This window comes from Electrophorus electricus, chromosome 6 (assembly GCF_041902795.1).
Source record: "Electrophorus electricus isolate QZ-2024a chromosome 6, ASM4190279v1, whole genome shotgun sequence".
Taxonomy (NCBI): Eukaryota; Metazoa; Chordata; class Actinopteri; order Gymnotiformes; family Gymnotidae; genus Electrophorus; species Electrophorus electricus.
Window position 1 is genome coordinate 30,554,556 of NC_137502.1, and position 19,003 is coordinate 30,573,558.

A 19,003-nucleotide genomic window follows, 5' to 3' on the forward strand; every position below is an offset into this window, starting at 1 on the left:
CAGCCTCCTGATATGTGCTTTCCTCACACACCTTTGACACGCCCCCCCACCCCCACCCCCCGCTTGGCACGGTCCGCTCAGCTGTCAGGGTGGAGGTCAGGGTGGAGCCTCAGCCACCGTAGCGTGTGGCAAGAACGGAACGGCCTGTCCTCAGAACCCCACACGCACGGGCGCCTGGCCGCCGGGTAGACAACTTGTACGCTCAGAGCAACGGTGCTCCGAGGGGGGGGGGTCATTCGGCCATCATGACTGCTGAGAGCTATCCCAGAATGCTTTGGTGGGCCCGCGGGAGGGCTCTTGCATGCGATTGAGACACAGGCGGTGTACCTGCATACAATTCACTGCGCCTGCATTCTTAAGGATGGGTGTGAACACGTGTAGGGTTAAATATCAGAGGCAGCAGTTGTAGTGGGACGGGTTCACTGGGTACATTGAATACAAGGTAATGCAGTGAGGTAAATGAACTATAAGAATAATGTTCTCTAACACTTTAGTTGTGTGGGTGTTGCATGTCTCGATGTCTCTGTCTCTCAGTTCAGCTCACCATACATGAACGTCAACAATTTAAAAGTGTTTTTTTGGCATTTATAGGACACGTTACATTGTTGCCATAATACTCAATATAAACATATGGGCCAAGTCATTAACAAAATTATTAATTGTAAACTTTTTTAATTGTAAACAAAAATATTTCTCCCCTCAGCATCGGAGCCCAACCTAAAGGTGCGGTCACGGCTGAAGCAGAAGGTCTCGGAGCGGAGGAGCGGTCCCGTGCAGAGACGCCGGGATGGCAGCGTGCTTGTCACGCCCCCCAAGAAACGCCCCCTCGAGCTCAGCGGTGAGGGAAGCTCCACCCTGCCTCGCCCGCCATGCGACTGCACCCCACTGATACAGCCGGCAAGACTCAGCCATGCGCACGCACCGTGGACGTTGTTTAGTGATACATACATTCAGTGTCGACTGTGTATTATGTTGGGACTAGCAAGAAAAGCGTTTCATCGGACCGTCCACTTACAGTATGAGCAGTATAAAGTGGGATTATGTTGAATTAAACTGAATTCAGCTGAATAAGGATGAGAATAAATAAGGATAAATTAAAATTTGGGCAGGACCTTAAATTATTATTGCACCAATCCTAAGGCTGCTTTTGTCTCTCACTCAGATTCCTCAGCCAATGACAGCTCTCCCAGCTCTGGCCCCAGCTCTCCCATTGGCTTATGTGGCACAGAGAATGGCGCAACCTACCGGCCCTGTACCGCCCAAATAGAGGTACCACAGAGTTCTGTATATTAGTCCATAATCATAGTCCATATTTGAAAATAATGTCTACAAGCAACATGTTCATGCCATTTTGAGATTTATGTTACTTCATAATGTGTACAGTTGGGACATATCTATATTCTCACATTCTGCATGCTCGCACTCCTTGCTAGCTAGTTGTGGTAAGTTTATCTGTAGTGTGAAGAAAAACAGAAAGCCCTCCTGTATAGTTGGGTTTTAGATACACTTTTAAAATGACTTTTTATGTGATTTCTGCATTGCGTGTGCGTGCGCGCACGTGCACACACACACAAAGCCGGAGTATGATGCGTGCGCACACACACACACGGAGCCAGAGCGTGTCTCACACACACACACACACACACACACACACACACACACACACACACACACAGTCATGGAGCCAGAGTGTGATACACATACACGCACACACATATGCGCACGCCAGAGCGTGTTGCTCCAGGCCCTTGTCACAGTCAACAGAGTGGTGTCATAGACAGCACTCTTAAAAAGCCATTATTCCTCACAGCGTGATTACATCAGTCCCCAGAACGACTGCTTTCCCCCTCTCTCTCTCTCTCTCGCTCTGCATCGCTCCCCCCCCCGCGCCCTGATGTTGGTGCGTGTTTCGTAGGGTGAGTTATTACGGATTTTGCAGTTGTGTTGTTAAGGTGTCACGCAGGACTGTTAGTGTGTGCATGTCTGTGTGTGCTGGGTTTGGTGTCGTGTGTGGCTGGTGTAATAGTGAGTGTGAGTGTGTGTTTGTGTTAAGCCCAGGCCCCTGTTCCTCTGACTGGCAGGTCTTTTCCGCTCTGCTCTGCGGTTTCTGGCTGGACTGTCAGTAGGGGGGCGTAAGGGGGGGCGCGGGTGGGGGGGGCCCTGTGAAGTTCTGCCCAAGCATTTCCTCATTGGGCCACAGGCCAGCGTGTGGGGGCAGCCCCCCTCTCTACCCCCTCCTGCGGGACCCCCGGACACAATGGAGCTCTTTCTGCAGCTCATCTTCACACACGACCCCCAGAGACGGCCTGTTTGTGTTTGTCTGCCATAATTCTCCAGCGAAACGCAAGGAGGGACCGTCTTAAGACTGTGTGCATGTGTGCGTGTGCGTGTGTGTGTGTATGTGTGTGTGTGAGGGTTTTTAGGGCTTAATTGTTATCCCAGGCGTTGGGCTCTGTGGACCCCCCATGCTGAGCACACACTCACACACATGCACATACACACACACACACACACACACACACACACACACACACACACACACACACACACACAGACTTTTGTAAGTTATTGACACAACCTCAGTCACTCACAGATGCTGCAGACATGGAGCTTCCTGTTTGTCTAATGGCAGCCTGGCATGATGTCTTCAGAGCTCTTGTTACATTAAGCTTTCCTTTACCCAGGGGTGTAATAAGGAGGTGAAAACTGGAATTTTTGTGTGTGTGTGTGTGTGTGTGTCTTTATATTAGTAGTGAAATGTCTTGCTTGAGCTGAGGAAGTGAGCTCCTGTGACTCCCTACATAACACATTTTTACACACACATGAACACACACATACACACACACACACATGAACACACACACACAAACACACACACATGCGCGCACACACATACACTCTGACAGCCAGTCTAGAAGAGCGGGCTAATTCTGCCGCCATGTCTTAGTAGGTAAATATGTCACAGTTATAACGTAACAGAGGTTATATGACAGCCATGGTGGGTCTCAGGTATAACGTAACAGAGGTTATATCCTGGCTGTAGTGCGTCTCAGGCATAACGTAACACGTAATATCCTGACTGCAGTGGAAATCCGCAAAGCTTTGTGAGCCTTAATTGTCAACACTGAAAAGTGTCAGTAGTGAGACTTCTCAAGCAGCATTTCAACACATGCACACGTCTCACATCTTTTCATTCCTTCTCTCTCTCGTTCTCTCTCTCTGTCCCCCAGAGTTATTTGCCACATGGGGGTATTGTGAAGGCAGATGGATCCATGGCTCTGTTGAACCTTTACACTTCGCCATCGCTGCCTAACCTCACGCTTGGCTTCCACTCTGGGCCTTGTCAAACCAGCGTGAGTGACCCTCACAGTCATCCTCCACAGGCCCATCCACGTTGGGCCTCACTGCTACTGGCCATAGTGACTCTGCCAACGTCAGCCCGTTACAGCAAAGTGACCGCGTCACACTGAGCTGTCCTCAGCTAGCCCCCCGGGATGCCACCGTGTCGTTGGTTCAGTTCCGTTAGCTTAAACTCGGCTCGGCCTTATTCGTTAGCGGAAATTAGACACTGACAGTGACAGTCTGCTAGAGTGCGACGGCACGTGAACAACATGGTGTGTCTTTGTCGCTTATGTGCACGAGCAGCCTAATCTCAGCACTCCACAAATGAGCACTTCCACCAGAACTCCCCTTCTAGTCTGAGACATTTCTGGGAATACCGGCACAGACCTCAGACTGAATGGGGAGCAGATATGAATAGATCATCTTAGGAAAAACACGAGGTATCCGAAAGGGTATTTTTAGGAGTAAGTGAGCCATCGGGCCCTCTTCTATTTCTGGCGAAAGCACAAAATACCGTATGAGGAATTCTTACAGCGGCGGGCAGATATGAACAGAAAGCTACTCGGCGAGCAGTGTGCAGTCATATGTCTCTTTTTGGAGTCTGCCAGGTGAAAAAGAGTTGCAGGGCTTATTTTGAAGAGAGAGAGAGAGAGAAATGGAGAAAGCGAAGAGGTGGAAGGAAAGCGGGAGTAAGAGCGAAGGAGAAAAGAGACAGTGAGACCAGGCAGAGCGAGAGAGACAGAGAGAGACAGAGAGAGAAAGAGAGCGCGAGAGAGACAGAGAGAGAAGGAGAGAGAATAAATACAGAAGGGCAAGACGGAGGAAGAGAAAATAGAAAGTGAGAGAGGGAGAGAGAGTGTGAGTCTGGGGCTAATGCTTCTCCTTAACTGCACAGCCGTCGGGGGCTGTGACCTCTGATCTGCAAGCTTTCGGGCTCTTGGGTAAATAGGGGGCGCCAGGGTTGGGTTTCAGGGTTGGGTCTTTATCGCCTCGTTCATCATGGCACAATAAAAGTGTAAAGTAACTGACTTTGTAACTAACTGCCCTTGTAACACCGTTTCAGGTACTCCAATTATTTTGGAATTCACGTGACGCTTTGAACATGCAGCGTTTGCTTTGAAGTTCTTCATGTAACAAATTCTTTTTTACATCAACCCAAAGCAATGAGAGCATTTTAAAATCCGCTCTATTAAAGCCTAGAACTGCCGTCAGTTCTCATCACTCTTTATTCTTTCTTAAAATCTCACCAGGGCTGAGGAGAAATTTTGTGTAGCTTGCCTGAAATTTTAATATTTCCAAGAGTCAGTGAAAAAAAAAGAAGCAAGAAACCCAAACTCCTCCTGTCATCAGTACTTCTAAAACCTTCTGCTCTCTTCAGGGGGTGCTCATGTCTCATCAACATTACCTCTCTCTCTCCTCTCTCTCCCCAACTCACAGCCTGCCACACCTCTCACAGAGCGGGCAGGAGAAGTGCAGCCCCTGGGCGCCATGCCGACCGTCTCCCGGGAGACACCAAAAGTGAACAACAGCCACAAAGCCCTACTGCAGCACCTGCTGCTCAGGGAGCAGAACCGGCAGCAGAAGATGCTCTCAGCTGGTGAGCAACCCCCCCCCCACCCCCCCCCCCCCCCCCCACACACACACAGCACCGGACCCTCCAGGGAAGCGCTGCAGAAGGACACGTGTGCATGTTGCTAAGAAACAGAGGAGAGACTCGGTCCAGCTCTGTATTTTTGTTAAGCACAACTGGAGCCTGGCTTCCGTTTGTCTGCTCTTATTAAGGAACACAGGCACAGTGTAGTGTGTATGCTGTCATATATAGACCTGGGAATCTGTAACATAACTAAGCACTTTTCAGTTTGCTTGTCTGGAGGCTTGCGGTAGTTACCCTACAAAAAAAGTAAATATTGCTAAACCATTTGTTTTGAAATAATGTGTTTGAAATATCAGATTCATATTTTGCTGTTGCTTTGAAATAGTGGATGAATTTGAGCACATTTAGAGCTGCTTTGTAACTAAATATGAAACACTTTCCCGCCCCCTGCGTAACGGAGTCCCTGGTGTAGAAACGCGCTCTGCCACTGAGACAAACACCACCTCTTTTCTCTCTCTCCATCTCCTCCTCCCCCCGTCCGCTCCCAGGTGGCGTGTTGGCGCTCGGCCCGCCCCTCCTGGCGGCGAGGGAGCGCTCGGGCGGAGGCACGCGGCCTCGGCCCCCCCGGCACCGCCCGCTGAGCCGCACGCAGTCTTCGCCACTGCCGCAGGGCACGCTGGCCCAGCTTGTCCTGCAGCAGCAGCACCAGCACTTCGTGGAGAAGCACAAGCAGCAGGTACCTGCCTCCGCCCGCGCTTTGGGGCTCCATGCGCCGGCTGGCTGAAGGCTTTGGTAGTCAGAGGAAGCTGAACTGCCTGAACTGCCGTGCGGCGACCCATGACCCATGACCCAGGAGTGCTCTATCCCACGAGTCTGCGTAGGACTTTTATTTAGCTCTGTCTTTCTGTAGCTGTAGGTGAATCTCTTGAGGAACGGCATGCAAGAAATCCTGGCTTGTGATCTGAATTTAAAATTCAGGATTATATATAAACCTGATTCTAGTGTTTAGCATGGATCTAAGAATTTGACCAGGCTCATGTAAGCCCTTCTGTGTGTGTGTGTGTGTGTGTGTGAGAGGTCTCTGTTGGGGTATAGTGGGCTGGAGCTGATGTTCTTTTTTTATAGGAACGTTATATTAAAGGCCCCTTGCTGCTGACTGGTCAGAACAGGAAGTGGGTGAATCCCAGCAGGATGTTTATACTGGGGCCACAGTACCAGTACCTTTCTCTCTCTCTCACTCTCTCCCTTTCTTCTTCCCCTCTTTCTCTCATGTCTCATGTACTTCTCTTCTTTCTTTCTCTCTCCCTCTCTCCCTCTCTTGCCTGTTCATTCCTCTGCTCTCTACGGAACGTTAGTCACACTCTCTGAGGTCCTCGGCCACACAGCCCTGTTCTGCTGCCACTGGATCCCCTCTCTGGGACTTTCTCACACGTCCTATCACTCCACTTCCTCTTGGTCCAAGCTGCCTCGTTCCCACATCTCTCATTACTGCTGATGCTCATTTCCCCCCTCCCTCGCTCTCCCTTTCTTTTTCTCTCTCTCTCTCTCTCTTTCCCTCTTTCTCTCTTTTCCCTCTGTCCCTGCTCTTAAGATTTTCACCTCGGTTTCATTTCCTGAAGGCCCGAGGGCTGAGGGTAAAGCGGGCCAGCACTCATATAATTCCCCCACAGTCTCACCCAGACCTCCTACACTCTCCAGTGTTCCGCAGCATTCTGCTCCCACTCCAGCTGGCCCTGTGACATTCCCGGGATGGCGAGGGCTTTCATCCTCATTCCAGGACAAGCAGGACAATAATTAGCTGCTTGCCGGCTTTTTACGAGGAAAAGTAATGAGCACAATGTAGCAGAGTTACACTTAGAATGAGAGTGAGAGAGAGCGCCACCGTCTGGCTAACTTGCTGCACGGTGGAAGAGACATTTGAGCGTGCGAGAGACAGGATGGAGAGGAGCAGCCGTGTGTGGCGTGTATGGTGTGTGTCTCCCGTGTGGCCTCACCCGTGTACACGCTTCTGTGTGCCGCGCACAGGTGCTGTCCCACTCCATCGAGCACCTGCGGAACGCCACGGCCCACCTGGAGGAAGACGAGGAGGGTGCGGCGTGGGAGCCCAGATGCCAGGAGATCACGCTGCCCCCTGCTGGCGTGATCCGGAGCCACAGCAGCGGCGGCGGCGCCGAGGCCCCTGCCGCCCAGGTGCGCGTGATCAGGGTGAAGCAGGAGCCTCTGGATTTTGGGAGCGGGATGGAGCAAAGCAGGGTGGGGAGTGCGGCGCGGGGGAGGGGGGGGAGGGGGGGCAGGAGGGGGACGGCGGAGGAGCAGCGCAAGGAGGCGCTGCTGCTCCAGGTCAAGACTGAACAGAGATCCAGGCGTATGACCGAGACGGACGTCTGAGAGAGGGGGGCAGTTAGGACGAGTGGGAGGGAGAGGAGGGAGGGTGGCTGGGAGACAATGAGAATTAAGACAAAATGCAAAAGGTCACACCCCATCCATCATTTTCCATCCAAAAAACCGAGCTAGCGCTACGGTCAGCGTGACCGCCAGAGTCACGGAGGCTGCGGTATGTTGCTCTACGGTGTGTCACGCGACGCATCCCTCGCTCTCTCTGCCGCTCTCCATCGCCTACTTTCACACACGTAGCGCCAAGAAAAGCTATGACAAGATTTCACCCCCCTTCGTCAGGCTGCCACGAGGACCTGCAGCCGTAGTCTGACCGAACGACAAGTGCAGCACATCTCGTGTGAGAATATCTGCGAGCTTTTCTGGCGTCTGTTAAAATGTACATATGCCGTGCGGAACAGGGACGAAATGCTGTGCGGCCATCGCCGTTTGTTCCCAAATTAAGCCATTTTGTCCCGTGTGTTTTTCTCGAGGGGCATTCTACCGACCAGTTGCATTCTGGTATACTGTTCAACTGACAGTAGAACATTCAAAGCTGTGTGTCAATGTTTTCAGAAGTTATTGTGATCGGATGAAGGCCGAGTACTGTGGTCATTTAAGACTCCGGTTAGGCCGTCTGCGTGCAGGCGTGCCCTTATGGACACCAGGACTGTTTCTGAAAGTGTGTGTTTCCTGTTTATTTTAAAGTGTAATTAAACTCATGTGAAGTATGAGGAATTTGGGATGGTCCAAGTCCCTGTGTTAAATGGATGGTTTGGAGTTTTTGAACCAAATATCAACTTTTAAATGCTGAGAAACTTGTTTTGATGGCTGGGGTTGTACTGACACAATGCAACCAAAAACGTCCTTAAAAGAGCAGGTTCTCTCATGAACAAAGCCTGAAACTTACAAACTCCATAAATATGGAAGTGTTAAGAACATCAATCTTCCAGAATAACAGCATAGGTTTTAAGAGGAAAAAGTGCTTGCTGAAGCAGCTTTCCTGAGTCTTAGGTTTCATTTTGTGTGGCCTGATCTGAGATGCGACGAATGAGGAGAAAAAGCTTATATGGCACCCTTAACATGCTGGGATAGTTGTGGCTAGTGTAGCCAATATTCTGGAGACCATTTGTTGTGCGTTTTTATTACTATGTGCAGTGAGGACTTTTACTTTGAAAATGTTGATATAGGTCTCCAGGTTGCCTCCTGGCTACCGCCACAGTGTCTTTGTGAGGGGTTCTGGTGTTCGGAGGCTCAATACAAACCCAGTTAGTAACAGAAGGCACTGTGGTGCAGAGATGTGTACCACTAATATGACAAACTTGAGATATTTAGTTTGAAAATTCCAGAACATTCTATTAATGCTCAGAGGACTTGGTTACCAGTCAGAGAGAGAAAAGGCTTTTAACTTGTTTCCTTGTTTAGCCTGGTCTCACGTGTTTATTGACTTTTCTTTTCTAACAAAATAAAGGTTCTCTCTGTGCATTGAGATACTTTGCACCTCTCTCTCATGTCAAAGTGCATGGAAATTAAATTTTGTAAAAATATACCGACATGTTTATATGTGAATAGAATAGTAGATGTAGAGCCAGACGTTTAGTCTGTGTGTGGTCTTTATTTTTTCATTTAATTTGGTTTGTGTGTGTGTGTGTGTGTGTGTGTGTGTGTGTGTGTGTGTGTGTGTGTGTGTGTGTGTGTAAGTGTGCATCGGGGTGTGTGCGCGCTTACCCTTCTCGTTTGCATTCACAGCTGGCTAGAATGATTCTTCTGGGATGCATAAACTAGTGTAAATCTGAGATATCACTTTCTGATCTTGCATACAGTACAGCAGTGCATTATGTACCTGCCAGACATGGACATAACCTCTGATAGCCAGTGGAACAGTATATTATATGGCTTTATGATATATGTCTGCTTGGACATAAAATGTCTTTAGCTTTAGTCTTGCTGTGAGAAGAGAAGAAGAGACAAATATTTCAGATAACTCCTTGACCAGCATCTATATGTGTGTGTGTGTGTGTGTGTGTGTGTGTGTGTGTGTGTGTGTGTGTGTGTGTATTTTTCTGCGGTTCTATAGGCTGTTTTCACTGCATACTCAACCTAGATTTGAACAATAACAAGAGGGAAGGCCTTAGGTCTTAGGTCATGTTTACACTGATGTTAAAGTTTATAAATAAAAGCTGTTTCTACAGCTTAACTCTTAACCTACTCAAACCCAGCTTATGACATTATTGCTTGTTGGGGGCTGGGGGCTTCATCCATGTAAACACCAGACTCCACAGTCACACCAGCATCCCAGTGCAAAAAGGCTGGTCCCAGACCAGTTAATATTTTCTCAAACAAATAGTGAATGTTTTGTTGGGGGACGTGGGAACCCTGTTCCCAGGTCAGCCCTGCTCCTGTGAGTGGGCCGGGTCCTGCCCTGGGCCCAGCTTTAGTCTCAACCCCTCTGCCTCCCCCCTGTGCCACTGCTGGCCCTTTTTCCCACAGCTCCCAGCACCAGAATTCCACTGGCAAACATTAAGTTAACCCCCTGTGCTTTGCCAGGGCTCAGGGATCAGGTTAACCCTTTGAAGTCTGGGCTTAGCTGTGCTCCGGCATTTACCGGCGTTCCCCCTGCCGCCAACATGTGACTGGCAGATCAGAGACCACGGGAGCCATCTGATATGTCGTTGCCAATGGAAACCGCGGAACCCTCTGTGGACCCCTGTTGTTGTGGAAAGCGATTACTCCCCGCCATAGCCGAAAGGGGATATTGCTGTGGTTAGCTTGTAGCCGCGCTTGCAAGATCGCCGCTAACATTTCCGATCTGCTGCTCTGTGGCCTGCAGCGATGGGTTCTGTTAGACCTTCTGCTGCAAGATCCAAAGACATCATATATCTTCCTCAAAAATGGATCTTTTTTTTCCCTTTAAAGAAGCCCATAATTTATAGTAGGGAGCATCCCTGTGGTTGTAAATTACATCTTTCCATGTTCCTTTGCTTTTACATTTACCTGACGCTTTATCCAAAACAACTTACAATAATGACTGAGTACAACTTGAGCGTCTTGCTGAGGGGCCCAAGAGTGGTAACTTGGCAGTGGTGAAGCTTGAACCAGAAAACTTCCAATTACAAGTCAAGTACCTTAACCACTGAGCTACCACTGCTGCTTCACTGCTTTTCATTGTAGCAGGTGGTCTGATGTGACATGTTGGCTGCCATCTTGGCCTTTTACTTCCTGGGAAACAACATGTTTGCCTGTCCCTGTAACAACGAGCTTCTATGTGTAGTCTGAGGGGAACAGAGCTGTTCTATGAAAAAAAAGGGCAAGCATCACCCGTAAAGGGCTTAGCAGGCACTCAGGAACAGGGGAGCGGTCCTCGCTTCCGTCCCGAGAGCACCCTCCCTCCCACCTTCCATAAGTCACTGCACTATGTCATTTGTCTTTGGAACTGTCAAGGGGGCTCTGGAAATAGCTGGAGCCGCTGGACCACTCTGGACCACTCCGGACCTTGCTGGACCACGCTGGATCATGCCTGGCCAGCTGTGAAAGCTGAGCCGCCACTGACCATCTCATCTGCTCCAGGCGGTGGTCCAGGGTGCGCCTCTGGTGCGCGGGCAGCGAGCACAGGGAACTTTTCCATGGTGCAGTTCTCTGCTCTTGGATCTGTGGCCTTGTTGATGCTGTTGGAAACCATCAGTTGTGACGGATTTGAAATCGAACCTGCCTGACACACTGTTTGAACGTGGCTGGTTCTTCTCACTGCGGCTTTCGAGTAGAGTTCATGGGTATATACCGAAGGAAAAGGTGCTTGGTCTGTATGCGGGTAACATGAAACCATCACGACATGAAATAAGATGACGTGGCTTTATGGTTATACTTCAACATTCACAGATGTGTTACCTACTGTGATGTTTAAATGTATAATATGTATGAATGATTCCTATCTATCTATCTATCTATACATACCATTCACTCATCCATCCATCCATCCATCCATCATTGATGTGGGGCCCACATGGCCATGTGTTCTAGCCACAAAGGTGATTGAAGGGCAAAAGTGTTCTGTGAGATTATTTCTGGGATTCTAAGTACCCAAGTTAACAAAGATCCAGTCTAGGCTTGCTTCCACGTAGATCTGTGATCCATATTCTAACACATTACTTGCTGCAAAAACGACAAACTCCCGCAAAGGTCTTACAAGATAACTTATTCGTTTTGATGCTTGTAAGGGTACCTGTTACATGGAAATGAGAAAGATGCATACTATTCTAGTGTTAGCACAGGCTGTCACTTTCCGTTTAGCCACTGCGGGATGGTTACAGTGTCGGAAAGTATAGGGAGATATGGTCTATAAACATTCAGCCAGAGAATGTCTCCCCCAGCGGGCATATGACCATGACTGACTGGCTGTGTCCAATTCATGTGCGCATAGCGCTGACCTCAGGTCAGCCTTAAAACGCAGCGATGCCAGGCCGCTAAAAAAAAAAGAAAAGAAAAGAATCTCCAGCCTTGCTGGTGCACTGACGCTGAGGTGACATCGACTTCTGGACCTGTTAGGAGCAAGTTTATTATTCTCGGTTTTTACTGATGAAAACGAGGAGAACGGGAAACACGAGGTGGCAGAAAAACGCATTCTTCGCGGATGAGATTAGCTGTGGCGAGACCTCCGCGTAAAAGGTAATATAGGCCTGTTTGCGTTGAGTAACATGTGAAACGAAGGTCGAGACACTGTCGAGAGGGCTTGTCGTGTGCTTTAGGGTCGTATTCGGCCGCTCCAATATGAATGATACAGCCATAAACGAGGGAACTGCAAAACACTACTTCTCACTTTGAAACGGGCCGCACTGCTTGACGATGACATCACCCAGTACATAAAACAATATGTATCCTCAGAGGGTAATACTGGGAGCAATACGACTAAGACGTTATGGCGTCGTATGTTAATAATAGCCTCTTGGAGATTCATTTAATAAGATTAGGAAGGAGGTGGGGTGGTGTGCGGAGAAGTGATAGATCACTTTTTTTCCCCACCAGCCCTTGATTACCTGGTCGAGGTGTGGGGAGCGCTATTCAAACCACACGCATAAACGCACCGCCTCGACATGTGAGGCCCGTGTCGAAAGCTGCAGTGCTTTAAGCTCTGCTGTCATCGCGCGGGGGTGAGGGGGCAACGCACGTCGCCGCTAAAGCGGCCGTCCGCGGCCCCTAGGACGTCTGAACGCTGCGGTGCATTCTGCATGTGGGGCGGCCCGAGCCATCTGGTTTCTTATCCTTCTGCTCGACGTCCCGCCGTTGAAAAGGAGCCCAGTGTGCGCAGGCGTCCGCCCATGAAGCGGTAATGGCTCGCGGTTGTTATTCTTTCCGTGCGCTGTTAGCTGCGCGGGCGACGCGGGACAGCTCTGGCAGCCCAAGCAGAAGAACGGATCGTCGCACGAGGGTAAGTAAGGACCACCCCTGACTAGCAGACAAACAAACAAACAAACAAACAAACAACAACAACAACAACAACAACAAAAGTCTGGTCCACCGGAGGTATTTATTTCAGGCCGCCTACCAGCTGCCGGGTGGCACTCGCGCATGGTACCGTCTGTTCACCAGGACCAAAATGGCCAAGGGCGACTGAACGACCCCAGTTTTGTTCGGTTATAAGGATGTCGTCTTCAGTGGTGATTAATTTAATCACGCAGGGAATGAACTCGGAGCAGCTAACTTCCCATCTCTTCAAATCACCTGATCAGAGTTCGTCCACACAGTCGACTGGACACAACATTAATGATCTTGAGCATACTTGTCTTTTAAAAGTCCCAATGAAATTTTTACTGTTAAATGTTCTCTAAGGGTTTTAAAGGGTTTTAAACACATCAGGCAACAATGCGCAATCAAAACATTCCACGCGTCCCTATTTTTCAGGCAAGAGGAAAAGCGAAGTTCTTCGGTGATAACTTGGTCGGCTTGTCAGTGTAAGGAATTTTACAAAGATACTAACCACAGCCACGCACGCACCCCTCATCTATAGTGAGATGAATAGGCCCAGAGCAGGCTGGGTTTATGAGCCTGTCAGTGTGATGGCGCGCATTGACCACGCTGTTATCTCGACCCTTCTGAGGGTTCGAGCCTCCCTCTCCAGTGGAAGCAGATAAGGCCTGGGGTTCAGGGTGGGAGGGGTTTGGGAGGTGGGGGTGTGAAACTCGTATCTAAAGGAGTTCAAAGGGAGCTGCTTTATCTCTCCCAGGAAGAGGATTGGCAGGTGGGGGAGAAAGAAGGTGGAGGAGACGGCTTAAAAGACCGACTGAGTGCTGTGTGGGACATTTTCATGGTGGCCCCTTCCTCCACCCAGTCCCCCTGTGCTCACCGCGCCCGCATGTCTGCTTAGCAGTAGCCATCAGGTAAGCCACCTGAACCGAGGTCACCGCACTGGGAACTGAACAGAGCCAAAATGTGTAGAGGAGGTCCACAGCAGCAGTCGGTGTCCAGTTCATGTAGCAAATCCACTGTGCTGGTCTACTGACATTTCCCTTTCATAGCGTTCACAATATTACACCAGCTCTAGTATGTTTTGTTAGAACCTTGATTTCCAGCCTTGAACCAGGTCTGAGATCTTCTGGGGGTTTGCTCTTCTTCCAAGTGTGGAGCTTGGCCCATGGTCTGCACTTTGGAAGTTCTGGTTCTTCTGGACTTGGGTCTAGGCAAAGGGCATTAATAAAGCACGTGCAGTACGATGCCTGTGCGGTAGCAGCAGCAGGACCCCAAGCTGGCTCTCGCTGCCAAACTTCTGAGGTTTCAGCCTCTGATGGATTTTACCTCCCTGTACTGCTTGTCAATGTGAGTCTTACTATTAATTGAGTCTGATTTAAGAGTGAGTGTCTGTTTCATCACTGTTGTAGCAATGAGATCATCTGGATCAAGAACTCTCTATTTTAAGCCAAGACTCCAGTGGAGCTGACGTGAGTTTTCTCCACATGGAGGGAGAGTATGGTGTGTGTGTGTGTGTGTGTGTGTGTGTATAAGACACTTGTGCGGAGAATGGTTAACTTGTGTATCTGTTCATGTAATACATTTACATTCCCTCTCTCTGCAACATCAAACACCAAAGAAACACCAAAGTTCTATTTAGTCCAACACATATCCATATTTCATTAGAAGGGGGAACCTGAAAAAAGTAAACACTCCCAAATTTAATAAAATAACCCCTGAAAAACGAATTTAATTGAATTACACATATCTTTGAGAATCGACACTGCTTTTCCTTCATAATACTTTCATGTTTATTTTTCCTCATTGAGGGGCCAACATAAAAAAAAAAAAGCTATTTTGTGGAATGCTGAGGCTAAGGGGGTTATGCTTAACTCAATATCTAACATAAACATCCCTGAGCAAGACTTTCAAGACAAGGCATCTCTCTCTCTCTCTCTCTCTCTCTCTCTCTCTCTCTCTCTCTCTTCCCCTCTGATGTGCCGATATTGCTAATCTTTGTGAGTCACACAATGATGCTTAATATACATAACTAGCCCTTGCCATGAAAGCTGCCCCCCTCCCACCCCAGCTATATATGTCTGTATAGACTTCTATCTCCCCACATCTGCAAGACATTACCTCTTTTTACCCCCCCCCCCCAATCCCCCAACTCCTACACATCTACAAGTTGTCCAGTTGGTCAGTGAGGGGGTAGCCATTGTGAGCAGCGGGTCAGGCTGGCCTGAGACGCTGAACATGGGGACATGGCTTCGGGGAGTTGCGGGGTGTTTGTGGACAGGAGGAGGTTAACCCTCACTTCCTCTGGGGTCAAAGGAGTTATTTAAGGTCCCTCAAAGCACTATGTAACAATAAGAAAGACCACTATGTATGCAAAAGTGATTCTTAAGAGTGGCCTGCTGATTCGTACTGAATTTTGCACAATGAATTGTCTGTTTTGAGGAGGAACGCATGCGTCGCTATTGTATTTGCTCTGTATTTTACCAGTATGACTGCTGATCTAGAAGAAATTTATATGACTCTTTGTGACTCACTGAACTTGTAGTCCAGTCCAAAAACTGAATATGTCTTATAATAAATATAAGTTAGCAAGCCATAACAACCTGCAGTTAGTACAGTCATGCCAACTTGCAATTGTGATCTGCAATACTTTTATATGCTATTAAACACCTTAGCCAAGTGTATAAGTAGGCCCTATATTATGTTCTTGTAATGAAAAGCACATTTTAGCATGAGTAATGCAATTAAAATAGTGCTAAAATGCACACACTTGGGCATTTTCCTGAGTGGAGCTCACTTTTGACATCACGTAACATTCAGGTTAGAATTTTCAAATGGAGCTGTGATGACATTTTTTGCTAAGTGTGAATATGGTCTTGATATGCCAGTTGCACCAAGCTGACCTCTATGAACAATGCAAACCTGCCAACCGCATTCCAAACATCTGGAATTAGCTTGCATTAAGCAGCCTCCGGATAATGCCAGGTGCAGAAGGAAATGATATGCTTCATTTTACAAACAAAACTAAGACTATTCTATCCCTGTGCGAGCCGAAATCTTGATTAAAATATTCAGAGCTTTTAACTGTCCTTCTGATTGCTTTTAAATAAGTGCATTTGAAATTTATGAGGCTTTCATCCAACTGTCTCTAACAGTGGGCTAAATATAACAGCAGCCGGGCCTTGTGTTTTAATGAAAGCCATGCTTTCACATATAGTTCAAAACACAGAACAGAAGCATTTTGTGATGTCATTGCTAAATTACTTATTGGAATTCTGGGAATCTTCTCATTGTTCCTGCAGAGATCAGATTTCTATGTGCTGTGGTTTTAATCAGAAATTTGATCTGTTCTTCTAATCAGCGCATTGATTCCCCCCCCAAACGTGGGTCAAACAGTCGAGATCTGTTTTTGCACACAGCCGCACATCGAGTTCTAGAGGATAAATCCCTACAGTGTGCTCAAAGAGGGGAGGAGGTACAGAACTGCAGGTCTTCCTTGAACGATGCCGCAACCTTCTCATCAGGTGCCGAGCGTGAGCGGACATCTTCGGTTGCTTTTGCAGTCTACCATTTGATTAGCGGAAAGCTCTTTCCGTTTCTGTCCAGCGTGTGTGAGATTAAGCGCTATGATTACACCCTTTAGTTGTGGGCGGCGAAGATGCTTCAATTTGCGTTTTTTTTTAAGTTTGTATATGTAGAAATGACTGAAGTGGACGATGGAAGGTGCTGGGGATGGTGCTGCCTCTCCTTCGGTGGAGTAGCATGCGGTGAGGCCCGAGCTGACGCCATGTTCATCATGCCCTGATTACCAAAGGATTATGCGGGTTTTGTAAGGTCACATTCTAGAGGGTTCTGGATAGGCCAACAGCTCAGAACACCTAAATCCCAAGAAAACACTGGAACAGTCAGATAATCAACTTTCAGTCTTTTCAGAACTGTAGTATCTAATAGCAACAACTGATTAAGACAGTCACCACAGGACTGTGTCTGTGCTTTACTTAAGCTCTGGACAGTCTGTTCTGGAACACATCAAAGAGCTATTGTTATTGTCCGTACTACTGTCTTATTTATGCCCACTTTTCAAACCATTTTAAGAAAAGACAGCTATATAGTTCACAACCGACCCGTTAAACTCTGACACAAGGTGCCATCTTGTTGCAGCAAGTCCACTGTAGCGTACGTTACTCCTCTGTGAACTGGAATCATTTGCTGGCCTTATCTTGATAACCGGGACAGTTTGGAAACGAATTTCGCTTTAGAACAACAGAGAGAGATGGATGGTGCAAACCAGTGAGGGAAGGAGTGCAGTGGTGGAGGAGCAAGCTTCCATGACAGCTTAACCCTGAATGATGAACTGGTTAATTAAGCCTCCTGTGCTGGAGCTGAAATTGAAACCTGGCTAACTCCAGCTGAGCAAGGAATTGAATTAAGGCCTGAAATTCCTCCAGAAGAGGTATGGCTCCAAATATGAACCTGAAAGCAAGCGAGCAAGGAGAGAAAACAAAAAGATACTAAAAAAGAAGGTGAGACAGTTCAGTTGTGAACCGATCGGCACCCGAGAAACTAGAACATATTGTGGCTAGCTGGTGTATGTGTGGGGTTGGTGTGCTAATTTTAATTCCAAGACAAATCTGAGAGGGTTGATGGTGAATAGAATATTGATCTGTTGATGAAGCGAACACCGTTCTCTTTTCTTTTTTACTGATGTAGCTTAGACTGTGACAGTCTGCTAGAATCTGGAGGGAAATGAAGTGTTTGGAAGACTTTTCTTAAAAGAACAAAGCAGAGTTGCACAAAAGAACAGTGAGTTGAAGAATAAATATTATTTTCCAGAAGCAGCTCGGTGGGTGAGTCAGAGCTGGGCCGGGCCGTGCGGTGAGGAGGTGGGGGGGTGTGGGGTGCTCTGTATGTTTTCTGTCCTGGTTATTTCTATTGGCATTTTTGTTCTAATCCTACAGGATTTGGGTTCGTTTCATGTGGATATGGAACACCAGGGACCGAAGCAGACATGGAAAAACTACACTAAAGCAATAGGAGAAAGAAAAGAGCAACATTATCAAGCTCTTCTCCGCAAACAGAATTTGCCTAAAATCCATCGTGTTTAGTGAATGTTTTTGGATTTCTGGGTAGTGTGTATGTGCTATAGAGGGCCCTGCACAGCCAGGGGATGTGTGTGTGTGTGTGTTGGGGTGGGGGTGGGGGGGGTTGGATACCCCCATCCCACCCACCTGATCTTCAAAGGAAACTCCTGCAAATTTACATTTCTATAAAAACCTTTATGAAATAGGCCTAAATATAAAACGCATGTTAAACACTTTAATAAAACTATAAATCACAGTTCTACCTTTAAGAAGTTGCCTTCCAAAACCCCATGTTCTAAACACAGCCAGCTGATTTGACTGGGACCCGAGACCGTAGAATGAGTACGATCCTTCTGTCAACAAGGCTAAGCTCTTTTGCTGCAGCTCTCTCCACTAGGCCCCAGGAAAAAAACTTTGAAAGAGGAGAGCAGCGATCTGACAGTCCTGTCAGCAGCTCATGGCCTTCAAACCCCCCCCCCCCCCCACCTGGCCCCCGCACCCAGGACGTGTGCTGTACTTTGGCTCCAGGAGGGAAGTGGAGTGGTGTGATCAGCAGAAATTGACAACAGATTGTCTGCTCATCCATTCTCTCCTTTTGTTGTGCTCTCCTTTTGTGGAGCTTTTTTTTTTCTCACCCTGTTCCGTACCGCCCCCCACCCCCACTACCACCCCCGGGCGGCATCCTTGACCTCGGCTTTCACACTTCTTGGTTTGGCTTAAAGACTAACCCCCGTCGGAGACCCACGGGAGCGTGTTTCTGCTTTAAAAGCCTGGCTACACTGAGGAGATCTGACAAGTTAAGAGAGGCTTCCTTTGTCTGGAGTCTCTCGGAGATGTGGCAAAGAGTGTCTGTGACAGCAGTGAATTTAACGCATTCACTTCAAAGACAAATGACGAAAACGTTGCGTGCTTCTGATCACATGCACATGGGTGCGCACACACGCACTTGATGGCAGGCCTTTCTGTAGCTGTAACTGAGAGGTAGACCTTCTCTTTCAAATTGCCTGCGTTTACCTCTACAAGAATCTCCAGGGTCCAAGAGACTTCTAGATACTGGCAAATGAAGACTCAGTTTGTCCAGAGCATTGGTCCAGTTTCTTGTCATGTTCAATGTTTGACTTCCAGTTTCTGTGTGTGTGTGTGTGTGTAGGATTAA

General features: G+C 48.1%; 1 protein-coding gene across 7 annotated transcripts in view; it reads left to right on the forward strand.

Annotated features, from left to right (window-relative positions):
• LOC113572059 (histone deacetylase 9-B) overlaps positions 1–8,798 on the forward strand; it is a 25,147-nt gene extending 16,349 nt beyond the window's left edge. For 3 of the 7 annotated variants that reach the window (XM_081716398.1, XM_081716395.1, XM_081716396.1), the window contains 6 exons: positions 704–838; positions 1,163–1,269; positions 3,231–3,353; positions 4,780–4,939; positions 5,485–5,672; positions 6,292–7,040. In XM_081716398.1, coding sequence (XP_081572524.1) covers positions 704–838; positions 1,163–1,269; positions 3,231–3,353; positions 4,780–4,939; positions 5,485–5,672; positions 6,292–6,675 — 1,097 coding nt within the window. In that variant the 3' untranslated portion in view covers positions 6,676–7,040. Of the gene's footprint in view, positions 1–703; positions 839–1,162; positions 1,270–3,230; positions 3,354–4,779; positions 4,940–5,484; positions 5,673–6,013 lie in introns of all 7 variants that reach the window. The other 4 variants (XM_081716397.1, XM_081716400.1, XM_035524999.2 and 1 more) reach the window with 4 other exon arrangements.
• Positions 8,799–19,003: the final 10,205 nt, after the last annotated feature.